This window comes from Astyanax mexicanus, unplaced genomic scaffold, assembly GCF_023375975.1.
Source record: "Astyanax mexicanus isolate ESR-SI-001 unplaced genomic scaffold, AstMex3_surface scaffold_35, whole genome shotgun sequence".
Lineage (NCBI taxonomy): Eukaryota > Metazoa > Chordata > Actinopteri > Characiformes > Acestrorhamphidae > Astyanax > Astyanax mexicanus.
The window spans coordinates 916,684-944,173 of NW_026040045.1; the positions used below are offsets into that span (position 1 = coordinate 916,684).

The 27,490-nt window shown below is 42.1% G+C and overlaps 1 protein-coding gene across 1 annotated transcript in view; it reads right to left on the reverse strand.

The window, feature by feature from the left end:
- Nucleotides 1–1,074: 1,074 nt before the first annotated feature.
- The window catches only part of LOC111196878 (protein kinase C-binding protein NELL1-like), a 617,736-nt gene continuing 591,320 nt past the window's right edge, over nucleotides 1,075–27,490 (reverse strand). Inside the window, exons 17-20 of the mRNA XM_049473230.1 lie at nucleotides 17,342–17,535; nucleotides 13,931–14,107; nucleotides 5,192–5,416; nucleotides 1,075–1,642 (exon numbers count right to left, since the gene is read on the reverse strand). Of these exons, the coding sequence (XP_049329187.1) occupies nucleotides 1,592–1,642; nucleotides 5,192–5,416; nucleotides 13,931–14,107; nucleotides 17,342–17,535 (647 nt within the window). The 3' untranslated portion in view covers nucleotides 1,075–1,591. The remainder of the gene's footprint in view (nucleotides 1,643–5,191; nucleotides 5,417–13,930; nucleotides 14,108–17,341; nucleotides 17,536–27,490) is intronic.

Below are 27,490 nucleotides of genomic sequence, written 5' to 3' on the forward strand. Positions count from 1 at the left end.
GGTTCTTAATGAGCTTTCCAATAAGCAAACAGCGCTGACCTCCTGTGAACTGTTGGCATATAAAAGCCTCCATCGTCTGCGTGAGGCGCCTTTAATTATGCCTCCTTCAGTCGCCTGCGCCCGTCACACTGTTATCAGTCAGGGATATGCTAATGCTAACGCTCTGGAAACCTTGTCTGTCCTCACTCCCACAGTCTTAGCATCGACAATTAGCGAAACACCTCTGGGTTTAGCGGGCCGTCAGGAACGTACCTGCTCTTTCCCTCAGTTCTGCGCCGCCCCCTCGCCCTCAGGCTTCAGTATTTTACCTGTTTAAACTCTGAGAAGTTACGGTTTTTACTCACCAATTCACCTGAATTCTCTCTGACTGCTGGTTTGAGTGAAATAGGTGGAGAAACTGTGTGAAAGTGAACATTCTAATGTGATGGTGCATTCTGTCCCCTCTCTTAGGCCCTGTTCACATCTGGCATTGACATGCATCCTGGGTAATCTGTAAGGTTGGGACAAAATATCGATATTGCGATATATCATAATATTTTTGTATGCAAACATTATCGATACATGGTGTCAGACTTCAATATTTGTATTGAAACTCCCTAAGACTCGTCCCTAATTTGACTTACTAAAGTCACTGCTTCATTACTGCATGTAATCAAGTGGTTAATGTGGGCGGAGCTTTACTATCTGGGATGTATTGAGATGATTTGGTGTTCACATTACAGTAATAATAATCTGCTCATATGTCTTTCTAAAACCCTCGTTTGAGTGATTAGATTACGATGCTCCTTTAGATGCACTGTATCCCGTTCACACCTGTTCACACTTTATACTGCACTCTTATGATCACTTTATGATCACATTACCCAGAATCAGGAAAATACCAGTTGTTATTATGTTAGGACATGATGAAATAACGTATTACAAAACAATACAATACAATAACGCTCGACTTCTCTGGGTAAACTCTGTGCTGACTCAGGTGATCAGGTGATCAGGTGAAGTGTGAATATGGGAACGTGTTGCATTGTTCAGAAATAATGCAGTAATAATCCAGTACACCACCAAACAATGAACAAGTGAAAAACATACTGCTTTGTTTTGGACGAGACGATGGCTATTGTACAAATCTCACTGACAGTTCACAGTCCAACAGTGCTGCTCGGCTTGTGCAGAGAGCCATGTCCCTGATTTTAGGACACAACACACACACACACACACACACACACACACACACACAGACGTGGAGAGTGGCGTGGATGCCTGTGGGACTCCTGGCATAATAAGATTTCTCTTCAGTCTTAGTGATTTAGTTCAAAGGCCACTGCCTCTGCTCCCGCAAAGCCTTTGGCAAAAGTCTGTCCCCATGTGCTTCAAAAGAAACGGTTCAAAATGGGAGGAAAAAACAAAAACGCAACAAAAAAAAAAAACAATGCGGATAAGGAGGGATTTGGGGTAATCTTGGAGCTAAGAGTGGGATTGGAGGGGAGAAAAAATTAAATAATTCTCCCGAGGCTTCTGATAATCCGTAGAGTCCAGGAGGTACGAAGAGATCCAATAAAAAATAAAACAAAAAAAGAGGAGGAAATGCTGGCTAGTTGTTCTGGAGGCAGTCCAGCTCCACTGAGCAGCAGATGCTGCCGTTCTGCCCAAACAGCAGGAGAGGAAAGGATAAGGTGAGTTATATTACACAACACAACAAAATCCAAGAAACATCACCATCCGTCAGCTTTATTACCACATCGTAAAAAAAAACGCCTTCCATCCAAATCAGTTCTTCACCCTTTTGTATTAATTGTAAAACACTGTTTAAACGGTAGAGTCTGCACCTATAACTGCTGTCGATATGTTTGATTTAATAACACAGCCAGGTTCCTGACACAGTGGAGAGATGTGTAGGAACAGTGTGGGTGAAGCTGGATGTTTACCCAGCACAGGTCTGATAGATCTGCTTCAGAGAGAGAGAACAGTGAAGAACAGCTGCAGAACTTTACTCCTGTAAATCACACCAGCTACACCTAACCATCAACATGAGGTGAATACAGTCCTCCAGGATCTGCCTGATTTAACAAAGCGTCTCCCAGGGCAGCCTGTGTATTACATAAACATCCAAACTCTACTCAAAGCATCTGATCTTTGAGATCATTAAGATACAAGACTGATGAAATGACTATTTAAAGATATATTATCACCTAAAAAAGAATATTACCTAAAACCAAGAGCTGAGTCACCACAGTTAAGGTTATGGTCATGGTGAGATTATGGTTAAAGTTAATGTTAGTAGTAAGGGTTAGTAAGGTCAGGTTTAGGGTTAATAGAGTTAGGTTTAGTAGTGTTGGGGTTGATAGTAGTAGAGTTATTTGAGTTAGGATTAGGGTTAGTAGGGGTAGAGTTATTTAAATTAGGATTAGGGTTAGTAGGGGTAAAGGTATTTGAGTTAGTAAAGGTAGATTTATTTGATTTAGGATTAGGATTAGGGGTAGTTATTTGAGTTATGATTAGTGTTTGTAGGGCTATAGATATTTTAGTTAAGATTAGGGCTAAAATGGGTAGAGTTATTTAAATTATGATTAGGGTTAGTAAGGGTAGAGTTATTTGAGTTAGTAGGGGTGGAGTTATTTGAGTTATGACTAGGCTTTGTAGGGGTAGAGTTTTTTGAGTTGGGATTAAGGTTAGTAGGGGTAAAGTTATTTGAATTAGGATTAGGGTTAGGTGTGGTTATTTGAGTTATGATTAGTGTTTGTAGGGCTATAGTTATTTTAGTTAGGATTAGGGTTAGTAAGGGTGGAGTTATTTGCGTTAGGATTAGAGTTAGTAGGGGTAGTGATATTTGAGTTATGACTAGGCTTAGTAGGGGTGGAGTTATTTGCGTTAGGATTAGGGTTAGTAGGGGTAGAGTTATTTGAGTGATATTAATCCCATAGGCTTAAATTGGGCAGCTCTTGTGTTATATTGGTGTGTGGTATATATGGTAATTTTACATAATCATTAAATAGCTTCATATAACTGAATACATTTGGATAGCATTCTGTGCTGCAGTGTTGTTTTTGAATATAATGATTTATATGCAGTCTTTAACACTTCGCATCACAAAGTTCCTTAAAGATTACTGCAAATCAATATCCTCTAATTATCCACAGTTTCTGACACAGCAGATCTTAGCAGGATACACAGTGCAGGTCACCACCCACACATTTCTCCTACACACCTCTAATAACACAGAGGGCCTACTGAACCGGCCAATCAAATAACAGAACAGTTTGTAGGCTTTCCATTAATGCTATGAATCACAGTCATTACAACAGGGTGAACAACTGAATTATTTATATAAATAACTCATTTGTAAAAAAAAATCCCACTAGTACTTAGTAATTTACTGGCTAATGTACTGTTCAAAATTAACAACACTTTAATACAGAGTTTTATTACTTTTCCAATCAGTTTAAATCAATAAATGAACTGAAATTACCTAAAATGTGCAGAGAAAAATGTCCTATACAAGTTTGTTTCCTGCACATTATTTGTTCAATTATTGATACAACAAAATGTGAAATTTACAGTTGCAAGAAAAAGTATGTGAACCCTTTGGTATTACTTGAAATTCTGCATAAATTGATCATTAAATTAGTTCTGATCACAACAGTAGACAAACACAGTCTGCTTAAACTAATACCACACAAACAAATGATATGTTTGCATGTTTTTATTGAAAACAGCATGTTAATATTCACAGTGAGAGTAAATAAAAGTATGTGAACCTTTGGATTTAATAACTGGTTGATCCTCCTTTAGCAGCAAAAACCTCAACCAATGGTTTCCTGTAGCTGCAGATCAGACCTGCAGAACGGTCAGGAGGAATTCTGGATCATTCCTCTTCACTAAACTGTTTCAGTTCAGCTATAATATTATGGGATATCTGGTGTGAATCTCTCTCTTGAGGTCATGATGAGACAGCATATCTATTGGGTTGAGGTCAGGACTCTCCAGAAGGAGGATTTATTTATTTTCTTCTGTTGAAGTCGTTCGGATGTTGATTTACTTCTATGTTTTGGGTCGTTGTTCTGTTGCATCATCCATCCTCTGTTGAGCTTCAGCTGGGGGACAGATGGTCTTAAGTTTTCCTGCAAAATGTCTTAGTAAATATGGGAATTAATTTTCCATTAATGACGGCAATCCGTCCAGCCCTGAGGCAGCAAAGTAGCATTAAACCATGATGCCTCCTCCACCATGTTTCACAGCTGGGATGAGGTTTTGATGATGGTGTGCTGTGGCTTTTTTCTCCACACATAGCGTTGTGTGTTTCTTCCAAACAGCTCAAATTTTAAGTATTCATCTGTCCACAGTATATTTATCCAGTACAGCTGTGGAACATCCAGGTGATCTTTTGCAAACTTCAAACGTGCAGCAGTGTTTTTTTTTTGGACTGCAGTGGCTTCCTCCAGTAAACTCAATTCTTGTTTAATGTTTTTCTTATTGTAGATTTGTCAACAAAAATGTTAGCATGTGCCAGAGATTCAGCTGAGACTCTAGGATTCTTCCTCACCTCATTGATCATTCTGTGCTGTGCTCTTGCAGTCATCTTTACAGGACGATCACGCCTAGAGAGTAGCAGCAACAGTGCTGAACTTTCTCTATTTGTAGAACGTCTGTCTAACCATGGACAAATGAGCATCAAGGCTTTTAGAGATACTTTTGTAACCATTTCCAGCTTCATGCAAGTTAACAGTTCTTGATCGTAGGTCTTTTGAGAGCTGTTTTGTGTGAGGCGTGATTCACATCAAGCAATGCTTCTTAAGAACAGCAAACTCAAAACTGGTGTGTTTTTACAGGGCAGGGCAGCTTTAACCAACACATCCAATCTCATCACATCCTGCCTCCAATTAGCTCTTAGAAAAGTCATCAGCATAGGGGTTCACATACTTTTCCCCCTCACTGTGAATCCTAGCATGTTGTGTTCAATAAAACCATGCAATGGTATTAGTTTTAACAGACTGTGTTTGTCTATTGTTGTGACTTAGATGAAGATCAGAACACATTTAATGACCAATTTATGCAGAAATCCAATAATTCCAAAGTGTTCACATACTTTCTCTTGCAAATGTACTTAAGGGAACACACACTTGCAATGTTAGCAAATACATACAATCCAACTAACATATGTGCAGTTGCTCTGGTTAAAGTGTGTGTGTGTTACCTTGCATGTGCAGGTGGTGCAGGGGGCAGCAGGCGTGGTCCAGACAGCGCCGCTCAGGCGGGTGATGCCCATTGGGTCACGGCACGTCTGCCTAATGTCAAAGGCAAAGTTATCGGCCAGGCAGGGGTCAGAAACACAGCGGGGGCAGCACTCTCCGTCCAACACCGCCGTGTACTCACACGGCAACACCGGACACGACAAGGGCCAGCAGTCCACCTCACCCTCCTACACACACACACAGACACACACACACACACACAGACAGAGAGAGAGAGAGAGAGAGAGAGAGAGAGAGAGAGGGCAAGGAAAGAAGGAAGGAAGGAAGGAAGGATGAATATATTAGATATTGATGTTAAAAACAGAGTATGAGTGAAATGGGAACCACCTCCCACAGGGTCTCATACACACTGAGAGATGTTTATGTAAATAAGTCCCACTGTCCACAGAGACCGCTATTGTTCAGTGTCAGTCCTGATGCTGTCATTCTGTCTGCTCTGGACTCTACTACTCAAAGACTCCAATTCCCAGCATGCACTCATACCGGACTTCCCTGACTCTGCTGATCATGTGTTCCTGCTCCTCCAGTACCTGACTGTTCCACCTGGACGGTCTAGTATAAATACCCCTCATTTTGCTCTGTTCCCTGCCCAGTATTGAATTTAGTTATCTAGCTCTTCTACAACGCATTTCCTTTGTTTATTGCTGTTGTTACCAAATTTTTTATTTCTGAATATCGATTTTTGCCTTGCCCATTTCAGTGTTTGCTTCCATTGCCGACCGATTTTTTTTATTTTTGGTCTTATGTACTGGATTTTCCATGTATGACCCTGTTTTTATTGACTGCGCCTGCCCCTGACTACGCCTAGCCCCTTTATTAATAAACTGTGTGTTTGGTATCTGTGTTTGTCTGGCCTGCGTGAAAAAATAATGTGATTATAGGACATTTTATTTTAGCACATAACTGTTAATAACTGATAATTCTGTAATAAATCAGTAACCCTGTGAACCGTGTGGAAAATTCTTCACCTAGAATATTAACAGCACATCACTTGAACAAGGGTGCCCAAACTTTTGCATGCAACTGTATATTAAATATTTAAGATGATAAACCCACATAAACAGGTGTTACGTGCAAATGCACGCAGGGCATGTTTGTGTGTGTGTGTCTCTACAGGTACAGCCTGGGGTGTGGTCCAGGTGCTGATGTTCCACAGTGGGTGGAGCTCCTTTTATTTAAGGTCTGCCACCAGAGGGAAATGGAGGGCAGATGGGACAGACAGACAGACACCACAGAGGGAGAGCAGTGGCCATGCTGTTTGATGGGGGAGAAACCATGTGGCCCAAACATACTGCAATGCTGCAACATACAATCATGTATTTCTGAGAATCAGTTCTAAAATGGCTAATAGCCAGTAATATTTTGTTTGCTTATTTGTTTGTTTTTAGGTGCTGGACAGGTAAGAAGGAGCGCGCTCATACATTTTCCATCATGCAGGCCTTCTTTTGTTAAACACCCTAGGTAAGGGGCGGGCACCACTCTCTGTATGTTTTATTTATTATATTAGGTTTAGTGTAGTTAGTTTTTGTTTTCATTGTTTCATTAGATAAGTTGTTATTCTTTTTGTTAAGTTAGCTTAGGGATTTGGTTTATTTTTGTTAAGTTCTTTTCTTTGGTGCCGTCCTAAGTTCAGCCCTTTTTTTTTGTTTTTGTTTTCATTTAAGTATCTTTTTGAAAACTTTGTATTTTTGTAAATATTGGACTTGGATTTTGTCACTGTATATATTGAGCTGTGACTTCAGTAAATGGTTAAATGGAAATTTCTCTGGTCTATTGTTTTCTCCCTCACAGTTTCACACACCCATACACTCATTAAACTTATCCACAATGTTACATACCCCTCTTATCCCTAGACAAACAAATGGGGTTGTAACATATGGGGGCTCATCCGGGATTTTTGTCCAAATTTGCTGGATGGTTTGTGAGTGGATGTGGTGTTTGTGATCCAGTTTGTGGAGTCTAGTTGGTGGTGTCAATATGGCTGAATTTAATGTACAGGCATTTTTGAGTTCTCCAAGTTCAGAACAACTAGATTGTTTTAGAAAGACAGAGTTATTGAGTATATGTGAGCATATTGGCATTTTGGCTTCCAGACAGTTAAGAAAAGGGGATATAAAGAGGCTGGTGCTTGATAAGTTAGTGGAGCTTGGCAAAATAAGCTGCTCTATTGGTACTGTTGGTACTGAGGTAGAGGAGGTACTGCCAACTTCTGCTGATGGCACAGTTAGTGAGTTTGAGAGAGACCCATGTACTCCAGCTGTGATTGTGAAGGAGAGTGTTGGCACTAATACTCCTAAACTGAAGGCAACGTTGCCTAGGTTTGAGCCACTTTCTTTGTCTTCCGGTCCCAGAGATGAGGCCTTGCTGAAAGTGCGGCTTGCTCGTTTGGAGATGGAGCGAAAAGAGAGGGCAGAGCAGAGAAAAGCAGAGTTTGATTATAAACTTGCTTCTCGTCGATTGGAGATTGAGATGGAAAAGGAGATTCGGCTGCGTGAACTGGAACTGAAGGTAAAGGAGTTTTCCTCAAGACCTGTGATCCAGTCTGATCTTTCCCCAGCTCTTCCTGCCAGGCCTGCGCCTCAAGTTTCCTCCCAGGTTCCTCTTAGCTCTGGTGCAGAAGCAGCAGTTGTTGGTGAGTTGACTCCTGCATTTTCAATAACTAAGCACATTGCCCTTGTACCCCCCTTTCGTGAGTCTGAGGTTGATACATATTTTAGTATTTTTGAACGTATTGCTGTTTCTATGAAATGGCCAAAAGAGTTTTGGACATTATTGCTTCAATGTAAGTTAACTGGTAAAGCTCAAGAAGTCTGCTCATCACTGTCTTTGTCTGAAAGTATGGAGTATGATGCTGTAAAATCTGCCATTTTACGGGCATATGAACTTGTGCCTGAAGCATATAGACAGAGGTTTAGAGAATTTAAAAAGTTATCTGATCTGTCTTATGTGGAGTTTGCAAGAGAGAAGGCTCTTCTCTTTGATAAGTGGGTTGCAGCTAATAAGGTCTCTGATCAGGAATCACTAAGAGAACTTATGTTGCTGGAGGATTTTAAAAATTGTTTGCCAGATCGAATTGCAGTTTATTTAAACGAATCTAAAGTCACTACTCTGTCTCAGGCTGCTATTTTAGCAGACGAATTTGTTTTAACTCACAAAGTTAGCTTTACTGTCAGATCATCTGTTGCTAAACAGGGTTTTAGATCACCCCCACATAATAAGGATAAAGTCAAGTCTGACTTGGAGTGTTACTTTTGCCACAATCTAGGCCATAAAGCTGCAGACTGTTTTAGTCTTAAGCGAAAGCAAGAGAGACAGGAAAGACAAGGAAAACAGTCTGGTGGACAAGCAAAAGGTGTAGGACTGGTTCAGACCATATCTGAGTCTTTAGTCTCCCCTGATGAATGTTACCATCCTTTCATTTTAAATGGCTCTGTATCTGTTCCAGGTTCTGAAGGTACAAGCCCAGTTGTCATTTTACGTGACACTGGTGCAGCACAGTCCTTTATTCGTGAAGGTGTACTTCCACTTTCTGAGAAATCGTTCAGTGGGTCGTATGCACTTTGTCAAGGGATTGAGATGGGTTATGTGCAGGTTCCCCTTCATCATGTAAATTTACAGTCGGATCTTGTATGTGGTGAGGTGAAGGTAGGTGTTCGACAGGAGTTGCCTGTGAAGGGTGTTGATGTGATTTTAGGGAATGATTTGGCAGGAGGAAAAGTTGTGCCTGTTTTAGTTGTTTCAGAACTTCCAGAAGTAGCCCCATGTGATGTCTCTAACACTAGCATTTTTCCTGCTTGTGTAGTCACTAGGTCACAAAAGCTGACCAGAGGTGATGAAGAAGAGGACCACACTGATTTGTCCAACACATTTTTAAAGGTGCCGGTTGTGTCTGTTCCAGATGTTTCTGCTGTGGAGGACGGAAAGAAGCTGTTTGAGTCAACCTTGACTCACGGTAAAATTTCTAGACAAGATTTTATTTCTGCCCAGAAGCTAGATGTCAGTCTAGAGAAGTGTTTTCAGTCTGTCTGTAGCCTTAATGACTCTGAAAGTAAGCAGGTAACTTTCTTTTTGGAAGATAACATGTTGATGCGAAGGTGGATCTCTTATGCTAGTAATGATGATGCTGTGTTTCAGGTGGTTGTTCCCACAGATTTTCGTTCCTTGGTTCTGAGTGTTGCTCATGATCACCCTTGGTCTGGTCACTTAGGAATTACCAAAACTTATGTAAGGATTTTAAAACACTTTTTCTGGCCTGGTCTTCGTAAGGATGTTGTGGCATTTTGCCGTTCATGTGATACTTGTCAAAAGGTAGGAAAACCAAACCAAACTGTTCCTCCAGCTCCGTTACATCCAATCCCAGTTATTGGTGAACCATTTGAGAGGGTCCTGATAGACTGTGTTGGGCCTCTGCCCAAAACAAAATCTGGAAATCAGTTTCTTCTGACAATCATGTGTGCTGTCGCACGTTTTCCTGAAGCTATTCCTTTAAGAAAAATAACAAGCCAGAATATTGTTAAAGGTCTACTGAAATTCTTTACTACTTTTGGCCTTCCAAAAGTTGTACAAACTGATCAAGGTACGAATTTCACATCAAAGCTCTTTGCACAAGTTTCTAAGATGTTGGGTATCAAACATGAAATGTCCAGCCCATACCATCCAGAGTCACAGGGGGCATTAGAACGCTTCCATCAGTCTCTAAAAAGCATGTTGAAGAAACATTGTGTAGACAGTGGGCAGGACTGGGATGAGGGTGTACCTGTTGTACTCTTTGCTGCAAGAGAAGCTAGGCAGGAATCTTTGGGTTTTTCTCCAGCAGAATTGGTTTTTGGACATTCTGTGAGAGGTCCAATGAAAGTCTTGAAGGAGGTGTTTCAGACAGAACAGACTCCTGTGAGTAAACATGTTTTAGATTATGTCAGTTCATTTCGTGAGCGTTGGCATCGTGCATGTGATTTGGCAAAAGAAATGCTGTGCAAGTCCCAAGTTAAAATGAAACGCTGCTTTGACCAAAAGGCTGTTGTCCGTCATTTTAGTCCTGGTGATAAAGTTTTAGTGCTTTTACCTTCTGCTACTTCTTTGTCTTCTAGCTTTGCTGGTCCCTACGTGGTACAAAAGAGGTTAAGTGATCTTGACTATCAGGTAAGAACACCAGACCGCAGACGTAAACACAGAGTCTGTCATGTAAATATGCTCAAGCCTTACTATGAGCGACCGCCATCCTGTAGTGATGCTAAGATAGCAGTAGAAGCTCCTGTAGTTTTAACTTCTGTGTTGGAGCACTGCTCCATGGTTGAAGGAAAAGATGATTTGGGTTTGTGCTCTTCTTCACAGATGGAGGCCAGATTATCAAACTCTGAAATGTTAGAACAATTGCATTCTGGACAGTCTTCACTTGTTAGCCATTTACCTGACTCACAACGTAAAGATGTTGTTGCTTTAATTCGAGAATTTCCCTCTATACTTGGTGATGTACCAAGACAAACGTCTCTACTTCAGCATGACATTAAGGTAGTTGCTGAGAAACCTTTAAAACAACATGCATACCGAGTAAATGCTCAGAAACGTGAAATTATGAAGAAAGAGGTAGAGTATTTGCTAAAACATGGCTTAGCAGTACCTAGTAGTAGCCCATGGAGTTCACCATGCATATTGGTTCCAAAACCTGATGGTACTTTCAGATTATGCACAGATTATGGCAGATTAAATGCTGTTACAATTTCTGATTCTTTTCCATTACCACGCATTGATGACTGCATTGATAATATTGGTTCTGCAAGTTTTGTTTCTAAGTTGGATCTGCTAAAGGGTTACTGGCAAGTTCCCTTGACTCAAAAGGCTGCTGAATTATCTGTTTTTGTTACCCCTGATGCATTTTTACAGTACACTGTGATGGCTTTTGGTCTCAAGAATGCTCCAGCAACTTTTCAAAGGTTGGTAAATACTGTATTTTCTGATGTACCAAACTGTACAGCATACCTCGATGACATTGTGGTTTATTCCCAGGACTGGGATAACCACTTGGCATCTTTACGGTCTGTTTTTACTCGTTTAGCTGAGGCAAATCTAACTTTGAATCTGGCTAAATGTGAATTTGCACATGCTACTGTGACATATCTAGGTAAGCAAGTCGGTCAAGGAAAAGTCTGCCCACTGAATGAAAAGGTCAGTGCTATTGTGAAATTTCCAGCCCCTACCACCAGACGTGAGCTGAGACGTTTTTTGGGTATGGTGGGTTATTACAGAGGTTTCTGTCGTAATTTCTCATCTGTTGCTGCTCCTCTGACAGCATTGTTAAGTCCTGCCAATAAGTTTGTTTGGACTTTGGATTGTCATAAAGCTTTTGAAAATGTAAAAGCTTTGTTGTGTTCTGCTCCAGTACTTGCAGCCCCTGACTTTACAAAACCATTCAAGTTGGAGGTTGATGCTAGCCAGGTAGGTGCTGGTGCTGTCCTGTTACAGGAGGATGACCAGCATGTTGACCACCCTGTATCCTTCTTTTCAAGGAAGTTTGATAAACATCAGTTAAATTATTCCACCATTGAGAAGGAAGCACTTGCCTTACTTTTAGCCTTGAAATTTTTTGAGGTTTATGTTGGTTCTAGTCTTTTGCCAGTTGTGGTTTATACAGATCACAATCCCCTTGTGTTTTTATCAAGGATGTATAACCAAAACCAAAGGCTAATGAGATGGTTTTTGTTTTTGCAGGATTTTAACCTTGAGATGAGACACAAAAAGGGAGTGGAAAATGTAATGGCTGATGCTCTTTCTAGAGCTTAACTCTATTTTTTTTTTTTTTAAATGTGCAACAAATTTCTCATTTGTTTTTTTTTGGGTGGGCGTGTTACGTGCAAATGCACGCAGGGCATGTTTGTGTGTGTGTGTCTCTACAGGTACAGCCTGGGGTGTGGTCCAGGTGCTGATGTTCCACAGTGGGTGGAGCTCCTTTTATTTAAGGTCTGCCACCAGAGGGAAATGGAGGGCAGATGGGACAGACAGACAGACACCACAGAGGGAGAGCAGTGGCCATGCTGTTTGATGGGGGAGAAACCATGTGGCCCAAACATACTGCAATGCTGCAACATACAATCATGTATTTCTGAGAATCAGTTCTAAAATGGCTAATAGCCAGTAATATTTTGTTTGCTTATTTGTTTGTTTTTAGGTGCTGGACAGGTAAGAAGGAGCGCGCTCATACATTTTCCATCATGCAGGCCTTCTTTTGTTAAACACCCTAGGTAAGGGGCGGGCACCACTCTCTGTATGTTTTATTTATTATATTAGGTTTAGTGTAGTTAGTTTTTGTTTTCATTGTTTCATTAGATAAGTTGTTATTCTTTTTGTTAAGTTAGCTTAGGGATTTGGTTTATTTTTGTTAAGTTCTTTTCTTTGGTGCCGTCCTAAGTTCAGCCCTTTTTTTTTGTTTTTGTTTTCATTTAAGTATCTTTTTGAAAACTTTGTATTTTTGTAAATATTGGACTTGGATTTTGTCACTGTATATATTGAGCTGTGACTTCAGTAAATGGTTAAATGGAAATTTCTCTGGTCTATTGTTTTCTCCCTCACAGTTTCACACACCCATACACTCATTAAACTTATCCACAATGTTACATACCCCTCTTATCCCTAGACAAACAAATGGGGTTGTAACACAGGGAAAGTGGAACTTGAGGAAAAGTAAATGAATACTCTGGATCTGAGCCTTTAAATAAGCAGTTTGTTGAAATATCACGGCGGTAGGTTTTCAGTTCTCCAGCAGAAGATGATGCAGCTCGTGTCTTTCTGGGTGAAGTTTGTTTGGCAGGAGGAGAGAGTGAAGAGGAGGAGTGAGGAAGACGGAGGGTGAAGAAATTGGATGGAGAGGGAGTGTTTGGAGGGGCAGAGAAGGAGATAAATAGAGGGCAGGAGATGGCTGATAGTGTCTTCAGAAGTCGGCCTCCTGAGTTGGACTGAAAGCTCTTTGAGATGGAGAGATAAACGACTGCAGTCTTTGACTCGGGCTGAACCGCGCCGCTTTTCCTCTCTGATAAGAATCGGCTGCCGGCCTGCAGGTAGCGGCAATTAAAGGCGTTATTTTGACCCCGCTGCGAGCCGAGCTGTGCATTATGGGAGACGAATTACAGAATTAATTGCAAATCTGGCAACCCACCACGAGGGCTGGCCGACCCTGCTGGCCCCAAAGAACTCTGGGTAACAAGGCCATTGGGAAAAATGAGAGAGGAATTGGTAAAGAGACTCAGAAACTCACTTTAACCACTTTAACTTTGTGGTTTTGCTATAAACTGAAATAAATTTATATTAAATTACAGTGCAGGGCTGAAGTCCTACACACAGCAGTGAGTCAATGTCTGCCCCCAGCTGAACGGTGCACAGTTTTAATATTTATATTTAGCCTGATTTAATAATAAACTGCAGAAGCTCACAGTAACATGCAAAAGTTTGATGTCAAAGTGGATGATTGTATTATTTTTAACCCTTTCAGACCTGAATTAGCTCCAGTGATGGAAACAAATGTAAAAATGCTGATTCCTGTCTGTAATGCTGGAGTTTTTAAACACCTCAGTGTCAGTGTTATTAAATCATTTATTATCACAGTGCTTAAATATCGTATTTATCAGAGAGAATATGATTGGGCGTGCGGGTGTGTGAGTGCGGTCAGGGCTGAGCTGAGTGGTGAGGATTACCAGGCATCTGCACTGCTGGCAGTTATAAACCCAGGAGTCTCCGCTGCGGTACAGTGTGTGTCCACTCTGGTGTAAACACTGGCTGCTCTGACGCGAGTCACACTCCGGACAACAGAGCAGATCCACCGCTGGGTCATCACACTCACACTCTCTCCTCCTGCAGAACACCCGTCCATCCTGCACACACACACACACACACACACACAATAAGAATAAATCTTAACAGTACATCATTTGACATCTTGGTAGAAACTGTCTGAATAACACACTGTGCTGTTAGTCAGTGCTGCATAATATTCATTTACAACAGACATTTTTGACATTTATGATCATTAAGAGTAATTACTGCTGTCATTATTTCTTCATGTAAATGTTAATAATGTACTATCTGAATAAAGAACCTGCATATTGCACTCTCAAATAAAGAGCCTCATTTTCACAGTCTGTTTAACCCTTACTACACACAAGCATTTCTGCTTCATATGCTTATGATGAAATGATTAATTATATGAGTATTTAGCTCTTAAATACACACATGCTTAACTCTTAAATACACACATGCTTAACTCTTAAATACACACATGCTTAACTCTTAAATACACACATGCTTAACTCTTAAATACACACATGCTTAACTCTTAAATATACACATGCTTAACTCTTAAATGCACAGGTGCTTAACTCTTAAATACACACATGCTTAACTCTTAAATGCACACATGCTTAACTCTTAAATATACACATGCTTAACTCTTAAATACACACATGCTTAACTCTTAAATACACACATGCTTAACTCTTAAATACACACATGCTTAACTCTTAAATACACACGTGCTTAACTCTTAAATGCACAGGTGCTTAACTCTTAAATACACACATGCTTAACTCTTAAATACACACGTGCTTAACTCTTAAATACACACATGCTTAACTCTTAAATACACACATGCTTAACTCTTAAATACACACATGCTTAACTCTTAAATACACACGTGCTTAACTCTTAAATACACACGTGCTTAACTCTTAAATACACACATGCTTAACTCTTAAATACACACATGCTTAACTCTTAAATACACACATGCTTAACTCTTAAATACACACGTGCTTAACTCTTAAATACACACGTGCTTAACTCTTAAATACACACATGCTTAACTCTTAAATACACACATGCTTAACTCTTAAATACACACGTGCTTAACTCTTAAATACACACATGCTTAACTCTTAAATATACACATGCTTAACTCTTAAATACACACATGCTTAACTCTTAAATACACACGTGCTTAACTCTTAAATACACACGTGCTTAACTCTTAAATACACACATGCTTAACTCTTAAATACACACATGCTTAACTCTTAAATACACACATGCTTAACTCTTAAATACACACGTGCTTAACTCTTAAATACACACGTGCTTAACTCTTAAATACACACATGCTTAACTCTTAAATACACACATGCTTAACTCTTAAATACACACATGCTTAACTCTTAAATACACAGGTGCTTAACTCTTAAATACACACATGCTTAACTCTTAAATACACACGTGCTTAACTCTTAAATATACACATGCTTAACTCTTAAATGCACAGGTGCTTAACTCTTAAATATACACATGCTTAACTCTTAAATGCACAGGTGCTTAACTCTTAAATATACACATGCTTAACTCTTAAATGCACAGGTGCTTAACTCTTAAATACACACATGCTTAACTCTTAAATGCACAGGTGCTTAACTCTTAAATACACACATGCTTAACTCTTAAATGCACACATGCTTAACTCTTAAATGCACAGGTGCTTAACTCTTAAATACACACATGCTTAACTCTTAAATACACAGGTGCTTAACTCTTAAATACACACATGCTTAACTCTTAAATGCACAGGTGCTTAACTCTTAAATACACACATGCTTAACTCTTAAATACACACATGCTTAACTCTTAAATACACACATGCTTAACTCTTAAATACACACATGCTTAACTCTTAAATACACACATGCTTAACTCTTAAATACACACATGCTTAACTCTTAAATATACACATGCTTAACTCTTAAATGCACAGGTGCTTAACTCTTAAATACACACATGCTTAACTCTTAAATACACAGGTGCTTAACTCTTAAATACACACATGCTTAACTCTTAAATATACACATGCTTAACTCTTAAATGCACAGGTGCTTAACTCTTAAATACACACATGCTTAACTCTTAAATGCACAGGTGCTTAACTCTTAAATACACACATGCTTAACTCTTAAATGCACACATGCTTAACTCTTAAATGCACAGGTGCTTAACTCTTAAATACACACATGCTTAACTCTTAAATACCCAGGTGCTTAACTCTTAAATACACACATGCTTAACTCTTAAATATACACATGCTTAACTCTTAAATACACACATGCTTAACTCTTAAATGCACAGGTGCTTAACTCTTAAATACACACATGCTAAACTCTTAAATGCACACATGCTTAACTCTTAAATGCACACATGCTTAACTCTTAAATATACACATGCTTAACTCTTAAATACACACATGCTTAACTCTTAAATGCACAGGTGCTTAACTCTTAAATATACACATGCTTAACTCTTAAATGCACACATGCTTAACTCTTAAATGCACACATGCTTAACTCTTAAATGCACAGGTGCTTAACTCTTAAATACACACATGCTTAACTCTTAAATGCACAGGTGCTTAACTCTTAAATACACACATGCTTAACTCTTAAATGCACAGGTGCTTAACTCTTAAATACACACATGCTTAACTCTTAAATGCACAGGTGCTTAACTCTTAAATACACACATGCTTAACTCTTAAATGCACACATGCTTAACTCTTAAATGCACAGGTGCTTAACTCTTAAATACACACATGCTTAACTCTTAAATACCCAGGTGCTTAACTCTTAAATACACACATGCTTAACTCTTAAATATACACATGCTTAACTCTTAAATACACACATGCTTAACTCTTAAATGCACAGGTGCTTAACTCTTAAATACACACATGCTAAACTCTTAAATGCACACATGCTTAACTCTTAAATGCACACATGCTTAACTCTTAAATATACACATGCTTAACTCTTAAATACACACATGCTTAACTCTTAAATGCACAGGTGCTTAACTCTTAAATATACACATGCTTAACTCTTAAATGCACACATGCTTAACTCTTAAATGCACACATGCTTAACTCTTAAATGCACAGGTGCTTAACTCTTAAATACACACATGCTTAACTCTTAAATGCACAGGTGCTTAACTCTTAAATACACACATGCTTAACTCTTAAATGCACAGGTGCTTAAGGTGAGTCACGGTGAAAATGGCATGGTGTGTGTGTGTACCTTGCAGGTGCAGACTGAGCAGGTATCCTGGTTAAGGTTCCACTCCTGCCCGTTATGTTTCAGACCGTCATCCTGAACACAGTCCCCAGTGCATTCTGGGCCGGCGATGCACACACAGTCAAACGCTCCCAGCAGGTTCACACACACAGAGTCATTCCAGCATGTGTGTGTCTGTGTCGCACACTCATCTACATCTGAAACATAAACACACACACACACACACACACACACACACACACACACATATATATATATATATATATATATATATATATATATATATATATATATATATGAATGCAAATAATTCATTAAAATCTCAACATGCTGAAGCACCTGCAGCACACCAGAAGACAGGTCACGCTTTGGAGCTCTATCACTCTGAACTTCTACTTCCAGCGCCGACGCGAGTGGCTGCCTGTTCCAGTAGCTCCGTCTCTTTGTGTGTTTTTCTGAGTTTTTTTACGTTTATTTATCGTCTCTGTGCTACTACACACGTCTAGTGTGCATCTTATTTATATCCTAAGGATATTTTTTGTGTAAATATGCGGGGCAGCGAGGAATACCGTGTTTATTCCCGGGAAGAACTGCTAGCCCTCCGACCCGCGGGACGTGGGGGCATTGTCCACACAATACCGGATGATCTGAGAAGGAGGTACCGAGGTTGCAGGGCCGGCGCTATGCTAAAGGCTAAGCTAAAGGCTAAGAAGTCGGAGCAGCGCTGGAGGTACAAACCCTCAGTTCCGTCGGTGGTTATGGGGAATGTTAACTCACTGACCAACAAAACCGACGAGCTAGCCTGTCTGGTGAAGAATCAGAAGCTCTACAGGGAGTGTAGCGTGCTGTGTTTCACCGAGACCTGGCTCACCCCCGACACGCCGGATGCTAACGTGCAGCTACCCGGCTTTTCTTCAGTGAGGGCGGATCGGGACCCGGTGCTTTGCGGGAAGCGGAAAGGTGGAGGAATCGCGCTGTTTATTAACAACAGATGGTGCAACCCTGGACATGTGTACGTGAAGGAGGTGATCTGCTGTCGGGATATTGAACTGTTAGCGGTGAGTCTCCGACCTTATTACATGCCGCGGGAGCTCTCTCACGCGATCCTCGTGTGTGTTTACATCCAGCCGAGAGCGGACGTGCAGGCGGCGTGTGACGTCATCCACTCCACCGTCGCAGCGCTGCAGACACAGCACCCTGACGCCTTCTATGTGATTACTGGTGACTTTAATCACGTAACGCTGGACTTTACACTGCCTGCCTTTTTCCAGTTTGTGGACTGTCCCACCAGGAAGAACAGAACCATAAACTTGCTGTATGCTAATGTGAAGGATGCATACAGGGCTATTCCACTACCACCGCTGGGGAAATCAGATCACAATCTGGTGTTCCTGCAGCCTCAGTACAAACCACTGGTACTGAGGCAGCCCACTACCACACGCTCATTCAGAGTCTGGTCTCCTGAAGCAGAAGAAGCCCTAAGGGACTGCTATGACACCACTGACTGGAGCGTGCTGCTGCACCCACATGGTGAGGACATTGAGGGGGTGACTCACTGTGTTACGGACTACTTGAATTTCTGTATGGATGTTGCTGTTCCCACAAAGACTGTACGCTGCTTTCCAAACAACAAACCCTGGATTACCAGCTCCGTCAAGGACCTCCTCAACCAAAAGAAGAGGGCGTTCAAAGACGGAAACTTGGTAGAGCTGAAGCGCGTACAGGGGGAACTCAAGGTACGTCTTAAAGAGGCCAAGGAGTCTTACAGGAAGAAGGTGGAAAGAAAGCTGCAAGATAACAACATGAAGGAAGTCTGGGGTGCAATGAAAACCATCACTGGGTGCAAGAACAACAACGGCAACCCAGTAGATGGCGGTGTGGACAGAGCAAACCAGTTCAACAACTTTTACAACAGGTTTGACTGTCCTGCTCCTGCTGCCCCCTCCTTCTACCCCCCTGCAGCATCACCAACATCTTCTCCATCTCTACCATCATCACCACCATCTCCATCACCTTCAACTCCAACTCCACCATCTTCATCACCACCACCATTACCCTCACCTCCATCTTCATCAACATCATCACCGTCATCATCATCATCACCACCACCCTCACCTCCATCATCATCTTCATCACCATCAGCACAATCACCCTCACCTCCACCATCTTCATCAGCACCATCATCACCCTCACCTCCACCATCTTCATCATCACCACCATCAACACTATCAACTGGCAGACAAATCATCTCCTTCAGTCCACCAACCTTTACTGCTGACCAGGTCAGGAGACAGCTGAGGAGACTTCACCCCAGGAAGGCAGCTGGCCCGGACAGAGTGTGCCCCAGAATGCTCAAGGCATGTGCTGTTCAACTGGGTGAGCCCCTCCAACATGTTTTTAACCTGAGTCTGCGTCTAGGGAGAGTTCCTGCCACGTGGAAGACAACCTGCCTCGTTCCTGTTCCCAAGAAGGCACACCCGAAGGAGCTGAATGACTACAGGCCTGTTGCTTTGACATCTCACGTGATGAAGACCATGGAGCGACTGCTGCTGGACCAACTTAGACCTCAGGTCCACCATGCTGAGGACCCACTGCAGTTTGCGTACCGGGAAAAGGTGGGAGTGGAAGATGCCATCCTCTATCTCCTCCACAGAGCTCACTCTCATCTGGACAAGGGGGGAGGTGCTGTGAGGGTCATGTTCTTCGACTTCTCCAGTGCCTTCAACACCATCCAGCCCCTACTACTGAGAGACAAGCTGATGGAGATGGAGGTGGATATGCACCTGGTCACCTGGATCACTGACTACCTTACTGGGAGACCACAACATGTCAGGATCAGGGACTGCTCCTCTGATACAGTGATCAGCAGCACAGGAGCACCACAGGGGACTGTTCTCTCTCCAGTCCTGTTCACACTGTACACATCAGACTTCAAATACCACTCGGAGTCATGCCACATGCAGAAGTTCTCTGACGACACTGCAATCGTGGGGTGTGTGCGTAATGGTGATGAGAGGGAGTACAGAAGCCTGGTTGAGGAATTTGTGATGTGGTGCAAAACGAACCATCTACAGCTGAACATCTCCAAAACCAAGGAGATGTGCATAGACTTCAGGAGGTCCAGGCCCTCTGCTCAGCAGCCAATCTCCATCGAGGGGGTCGACGTGGAGGTGGTCAAATCCTACAAATACCTTGGTGTGCACCTGGACGACAGGCTGGACTGGTCAGTGAACACTGACTCCCTCTACAGGAAGGCTCAGAGCAGACTGTACTTCCTCAGAAGGCTCAGAGCTTTCAACATCTGCCAGAAACTCCTGCTGATGTTCTACCAGTCTGTGGTAGCCAGCGTCCTCTTTTACACTGTTGTGTGTTGGGGAGGCAGCATCAGCAAGAGGGATGCTGGACGACTGGACAGGCTGGTGAGGAAAGCTGGTTCTGTGCTGGGATTAGAGCTGGAGTCCTTAACACCACTGGCAGAGAGGAGAGCCCTCAGCAAGCTGCTGAACATCATGGACAATGTTCACCACCCTATGCACAGCACCATCACCAGGCAGAGGAGCTCATTCAGCGGCAGACTGCTGTCCCAGTCCTGCTCCACAGACAGACTCCGAAAGTCTTTTGTTCCTCAGGCCATTAGACTGTTCAACTCCTCTCAGCACAGCAAACTAAAGACTCTGTGAAACTTTTTCATTCCGGCCACTCTGGCCACACCATGGACACACCCCCAGCTTTGGACACACTCTCAGACTTGCTGATGCCTAGAACACTTTTTATAGTTCTACCATATTTTGCACTAGTAGTTCATTCACTAGTTAATTCATCTACTGTTTACGTATCTTTTGCACTGCTTAATTTAATTTAAATTATTATATAACTGTGTATTTGCACTTTCTGTTTGGCTGACATCAGTTATCCTCACATTATGCACATCAACTGGTGTTCCCTGTCTATTGTGTTCAACTGCACTACCTCCATTCTCCATCTCCATTACACACACACACACGAAGACTGTACATTTACACTGTATATTCTATTTCTTATTTGATTGTATTTATATGTATCTTTATATTTTATATTTTATCTTTTTTAACTTTGTGTATTGTGTAACCTGCTGCTGGATGCCAAGAATTTCCCCCCGGGGATCAATAAAGTATCTATCTATCTATCTATCTATCTATCTATCTATCTATCTATCTATCTATCTATCTATCTATCTATCTATCTATCTATCTTCACATGGTGAGAGAGAACACTGCAGGAAGCAGCCTTATTTACACATCAGACACTGGTTTGATTTGATCCAAATGGCTCTTAAAGAAGAGTGAAGATACAGAGGATTCTGGAGTAAGAATTCAAAAGATCTACTAGAAATAGCCATTCAACTGTCCACTCAATTATTGACAAATAGAGAACATTCAAACACACATTAAGACATGACAAGTTCCTCCCATTAGCAGACCACAAACAAGTATGCATGAGGTATGTAGTAGAGATGTAGATTCATATATATAGTACATACTCAGATAAATACTCAGATACATACAGTGGTATGAAAAAGTATAGGCACCCCTGAAGATTTTCCTTTATAAATCATTGTTTGTTTGGATCAGCAATTTCAGTTAAATATATAATTTAGCAGATGAACACAGTGATATTTGAGAAGTTAAATAAAGTTTATAGGATTTACAGAAAGTGTGCAATAGTTCTTTAAATAAAATCAGACAGCTGCATAAATTTGGGCAACCCAACAGAAAAAAATTAAGTAGATTCTCCTTTGGAATAAATAACAGCCAATGAGAGTCTGGCTTGTGGTTAAAGGTGTTTTGGATGATTCTTCTTTATAAATCATCTCCAGTTCAGACAGGTTTGATGGTTTCTGAGCATGAACAGCCGCTTTAAATCACACCACAGATTTTAATAATATTCAGGTCTGGAGACTGAGATGATGATTCCAGAACGTTGTACTTGTTCCTCTGCATGAATGATTTAGTAGATGTTGAGCAGAGTTTAGTGTTTAGGGTCGTTGTCTTGTTGAAGTATTCAGCCCCGACGCTTTAACTTCATCACTGATTCTTAAACATTGTTCTCAGGAATCTGCTGATATTGACTGAAATCCATGAGACCCTCAACTTTAACAAGATTCTCAGTACCTGCACTGAACACACCCCCCCACAGCATGATGAACCACCACCAGATTTTACTGTGGGGAGCAGTAAAGTGTTTGTGCTGTGTTCTTTTTCCTCCTTCAATTAACTCAATTTCAGTTTCATCAGTCCACAGAACCTTATTATTCCAAAATGAAGCTGGCTTGTTTAAATGTAATTTAGCTTTAGCATACCTCAAGTGACTCTGTTTGTGGCTCAGAAAAGGCTTCTTCTGCATTTCTCTCTCATACAGCCTCTCCTTGTGTAAAGTGAGCTGAATAGTGAACGATGCACAGTGACTCCATCTGCAGTAAGATGATGATGTAGGTGTTTGGAGCTCTGAAAGTCTGTTGTTTGACTATGACTGTTCTCACCATCCTTCTCCTCTGATTATCTGAGATTTCTCTTGTTCTGTCACTTCAGGTCTTAACTAGAACTGTTCCTGTGATCTTTCATTTCCTCACTCTGTTCCTCACAGTGGAAACTGCAGCTGAAATCTTTGAGATTTTGAGCTTTTTGTCCTTCCCCTAAACCATGATGTTGAATAATCTTTGTTTTCAGATAATTCTTCAGAGAAGAAGCAAAAAGGAGAAAAAAAATTGGCTCCTTAATTCTTTTTCATAATTGGATTCACCTGTGTATGTAGGTCAAGGGTCAATGAGCTTACTAAATAAATTGTGTTTCAATAATTAGTGGTAAAGATATTCAAATCAGTAAAACGACAAGGATGCCCAAATTTATGCACCTCCCCAATTTAGTTTAAAGAATTATTGCACACTTTCTGTAAATCCTATAAACTTTATTTCACTTCTCAAATATCACTGATTTTATCTGCTATATGATATATTTAACTGAAATTGCTGATCTGAACAACCAATGATTTATAAAGGAAAATCATGAAAATGATCAGGGTTGCCCAAACTTTTTCACTCCACTGTAAATACATATGCTCAGATAAATATTAAAATAAATACTCAGAAGTGGACAGTTTTTCAGTGTGGTTATGACTGAACCTGTAAGTGCAGCAGCAACAGCGGGTGATAGATGACAGATGATGCCAAAGAAACTTTCCACTATCCCTTTTGTACATAAAGTGTATTAATATTTTAAAATATGCTGTCATGTTAACTCAGTCTACCTCACTCTACCTCACTCTACACTCACTCTACCCTCACTCTACCCTCACTCTAACACACTCTACCTCACTTTACCCTCACTCTACCTCACTCTACCTCACTCTACCTCACTCTACACTCACTCTACCCTCACTCTACCACACTCTACCCTCACTCTAACACACTCTACCACACTCTACCCTCACTCTACACTCACTCTACCCTCACTCTACCACACTCTACCCTCACTCTAACACACTCTACCACACTCTACCCTCACTCTACCTCATTCTACACTCACTCTACCCTCACTCTACACTCACTCTACCCTCACTCTACCTCACTCTACACTCACTCTACCTCACTCTACCCTCACTCTACCCTCACTCTACCTCACTCTACACTCACTCTACCTCACTCTACCTCACTCTACCTCACTCTACACTCACTCTACCTCACTCTACCCTCACTCTACACTCACTCTACCCTCACTCTACCTCACTCTACACTCACTCTACCTCACTCTACCCTCACTCTACCCTCACTCTACCCTCACTCTACCACACTCTACCCTCACTCTACACTCACTCTACCTCACTCTACACTCACTCTACCCTCACTCTAACACACTCTACCTCACTTTACCCTCACTCTACCTCACTCTACCTCACTCTACCTCACTCTACACTCACTCTACCCTCACTCTACCTCACTCTACCACACTCTACACTCACTCCACCACACTCTACCCTCACTCTAACACACTCTACCACACTCTACCCTCACTCTACCTCATTCTACACTCACTCTACCCTCACTCTACACTCACTCTACCCTCACTCTACCTCACTCTACACTCACTCTACCCTCACTCTACCCTCACTCTACCTCACTCTACACTCACTCTACCCTCACTCTACCTCACTCTACCTCACTCTACACTCACTCTACCTCACTCTACCCTCACTCTACACTCACTCTACCCTCACTCTACCCTCACTCTACCTCACTCTACACTCACTCTACCTCACTCTACCCTCACTCTACCCTCACTCTACCCTCACTCTAACACACTCTACTCTCACTCTACCTCACTCTACTCTCACTTTACCCTCACTCTACCACACTCTACCCTCACTCTACCTCACTCTACCTCACTCTACCCTCACTCTAACACACTCTACCTCACTTTACCCTCACTCTACCACACTCTACCCTCACTCTACACTCACTCTACCTCACTCTACACTCACTCTACCCTCACTCTAACACACTCTACCACACTCTACCCTCACTCTACCTCACTCGAACTCACTCTACCCTCACTCTACACTCACTCTACCCTCACTCTACCTCACTCTACATCACTCTACACTCACTCTACCTCACTCTACCCTCACTCTACACTCACTCTACCCTCACTCTACCTCACTCTACTCTCTACACTCACTCTACCCTCACTCTACCTCACTCTACACTCACTCTACCTCACTCTACCCTCACTCTACACTCACTCTACCCTCACTCTACCCTCACTCTACCTCACTCTACACTCACTCTACCCTCACTCTACCTAACTCTACCCTCACTCTAACACACTCTACCCTCACTCTAACACACTCTACCTCACTTTGCCCTCACTCTACCACACTCTACCCTCACTCTACCTCACTTTACCCTCACTCTACCACACTCTACCCTCACTCTACCACACTCTACCCTCACTCTACCCTCACTCTAACACACTCTACCTCACTTTGCCCTCACTCTACCACACTCTACCCTCACTCTACCTCACTCTACACTCACTCTACCTCACTCTACACTCACTCTACACTCACTCTACCTCACTCTACACTCACTCTACCTCACTCTACCCTCACTCTACACTCACTCTACCCTCACTCTACCTCACTCTACTCTCACTCTACCCTCACTCTACACTCACTCTACCCTCACTCTACCTCACTCTACACTCACTCTACCTCACTCTACACTCACTCTACCCTCACTCTACCTCACTCTACACTCACTCTACCCTCACTCTACCTCACTCTACACTCACTCTACACTCACTCTACCCTCACTCTACCTCACTCTACACTCACTCTACCTCACTCTACCACACTCTACCTCACTCTACACTCACTCTACACTCACTCTACCTCACTCTACCCTCACTCTACCTCACTCTACACTCACTCTACCCTCACTCTACCTCACTCTACCCTCACTCTACCTCACTCTACACTCACTCTACCCTCAATCTACACTCACTCTACCTCACTCTACACTCACTCTACCTCACTCTACACTCACTCTACCCTCACTCTACCCTCACTCTACACTCACTCTACCCTCACTCTACCTCACTCTACACTCACTCTACCTCACTCTACACTCACTCTACCTCACTCTACCTCACTCTACACTCACTCTACCCTCACTCTACACTCACTCTACCCTCACTCTACCTCACTCTACACTCACTCTACCCTCACTCTACCTCACTCTACCTCACTCTACACTCACTCTACCCTCACTCTACACTCACTCTACACTCACTCTACCCTCACTCTACCACACTCTACCCTCACTCTACACTCACTCTACCACACTCTACCCTCACTTTACCCTCACTCTACCCTCACTCTACCTCACTCTACTCTCACTCTACCTTTACTCTACCCTCACTCTACCCTCACTCTACCACACTCTACCTCACTCTACTCTCACTCTACCTCACTCTACTCTCACTCTACCTCACTTTACCTTCACTCTACCTCACTTTACCTTCACTCTACCTCAATTTACCTTCACTCTACCCTCTACCCTAACTTTACCGCTCTACCTTACTCTACCTCCCTTTATCCTCACTCTACTCTCACTCTACTCTCACTCTACCTCACTCTACCACACTCTACCTCACTCTACTCTCACTCTACCCTCACTCTACACTCACTCTACCCTCACTCTATCCTCACTCTATCCTCACTCTACCCTCACTCTACACTCACTCTACCACACTCTACCTCACTCTACTCTCACTCTACCCTCACTCTATCCTCACTTTACCCTCACTCTACCTTCACTCTACCCTCACTCTACCTCACTCTACCCTAACTCTACCTCACTCTACACTCACTCTATCCTCACTGTACCCTCACTCTACCCTCACTCTACCTCACTCTACCCTCACTCTACCCTCACTCTACTCTCACTCTACCTCACTTTACCTTCACTCTACCTCACTTTACCTTCACTCTACCTCAATTTACCTTCGCTCTACCCTCACTTTACCGCTCTACCTTATTCTACCTCCCTTTATCCTCACTCTACTCTCACTCTACCTCATTCTACTCTCACTCTACCTCACTCTACCACACTCTACTGTCACTCTACCCTCACTCTACTCTCACTCTACCCTCACTCTACCCTCACTCTAACTCACTCTACCCTCACTCTACTCTCACTCTACCTTTACTCTACCCTCACTTTACCCTCACTCTAACTCACTTTACCCTCACTCTACACTCACTCTACCACACTCTACCCTCACTTTACCCTCACTCTACCCTCACTCTACTCTCACTCTACCTTTACTCTACCCTCACTCTACCCTCACTCTACCACACTCTACCTCACTCTACTCTCACTCTACTCTCACTCTACCTCACTTTACCTTCACTCTACCTCACTTTACCTTCACTCTACCTCAATTTACCTTCACTCTACCCTCTACCCTAACTTTACCGCTCTACCTTACTCTACCTCCCTTTATCCTCACTCTACTCTCACTCTACTCTCACTCTACCACACTCTACCTCACTCTACTCTCACTCTACCCTCACTCTACACTCACTCTACCCTCACTCTACACTCACTCTACCACA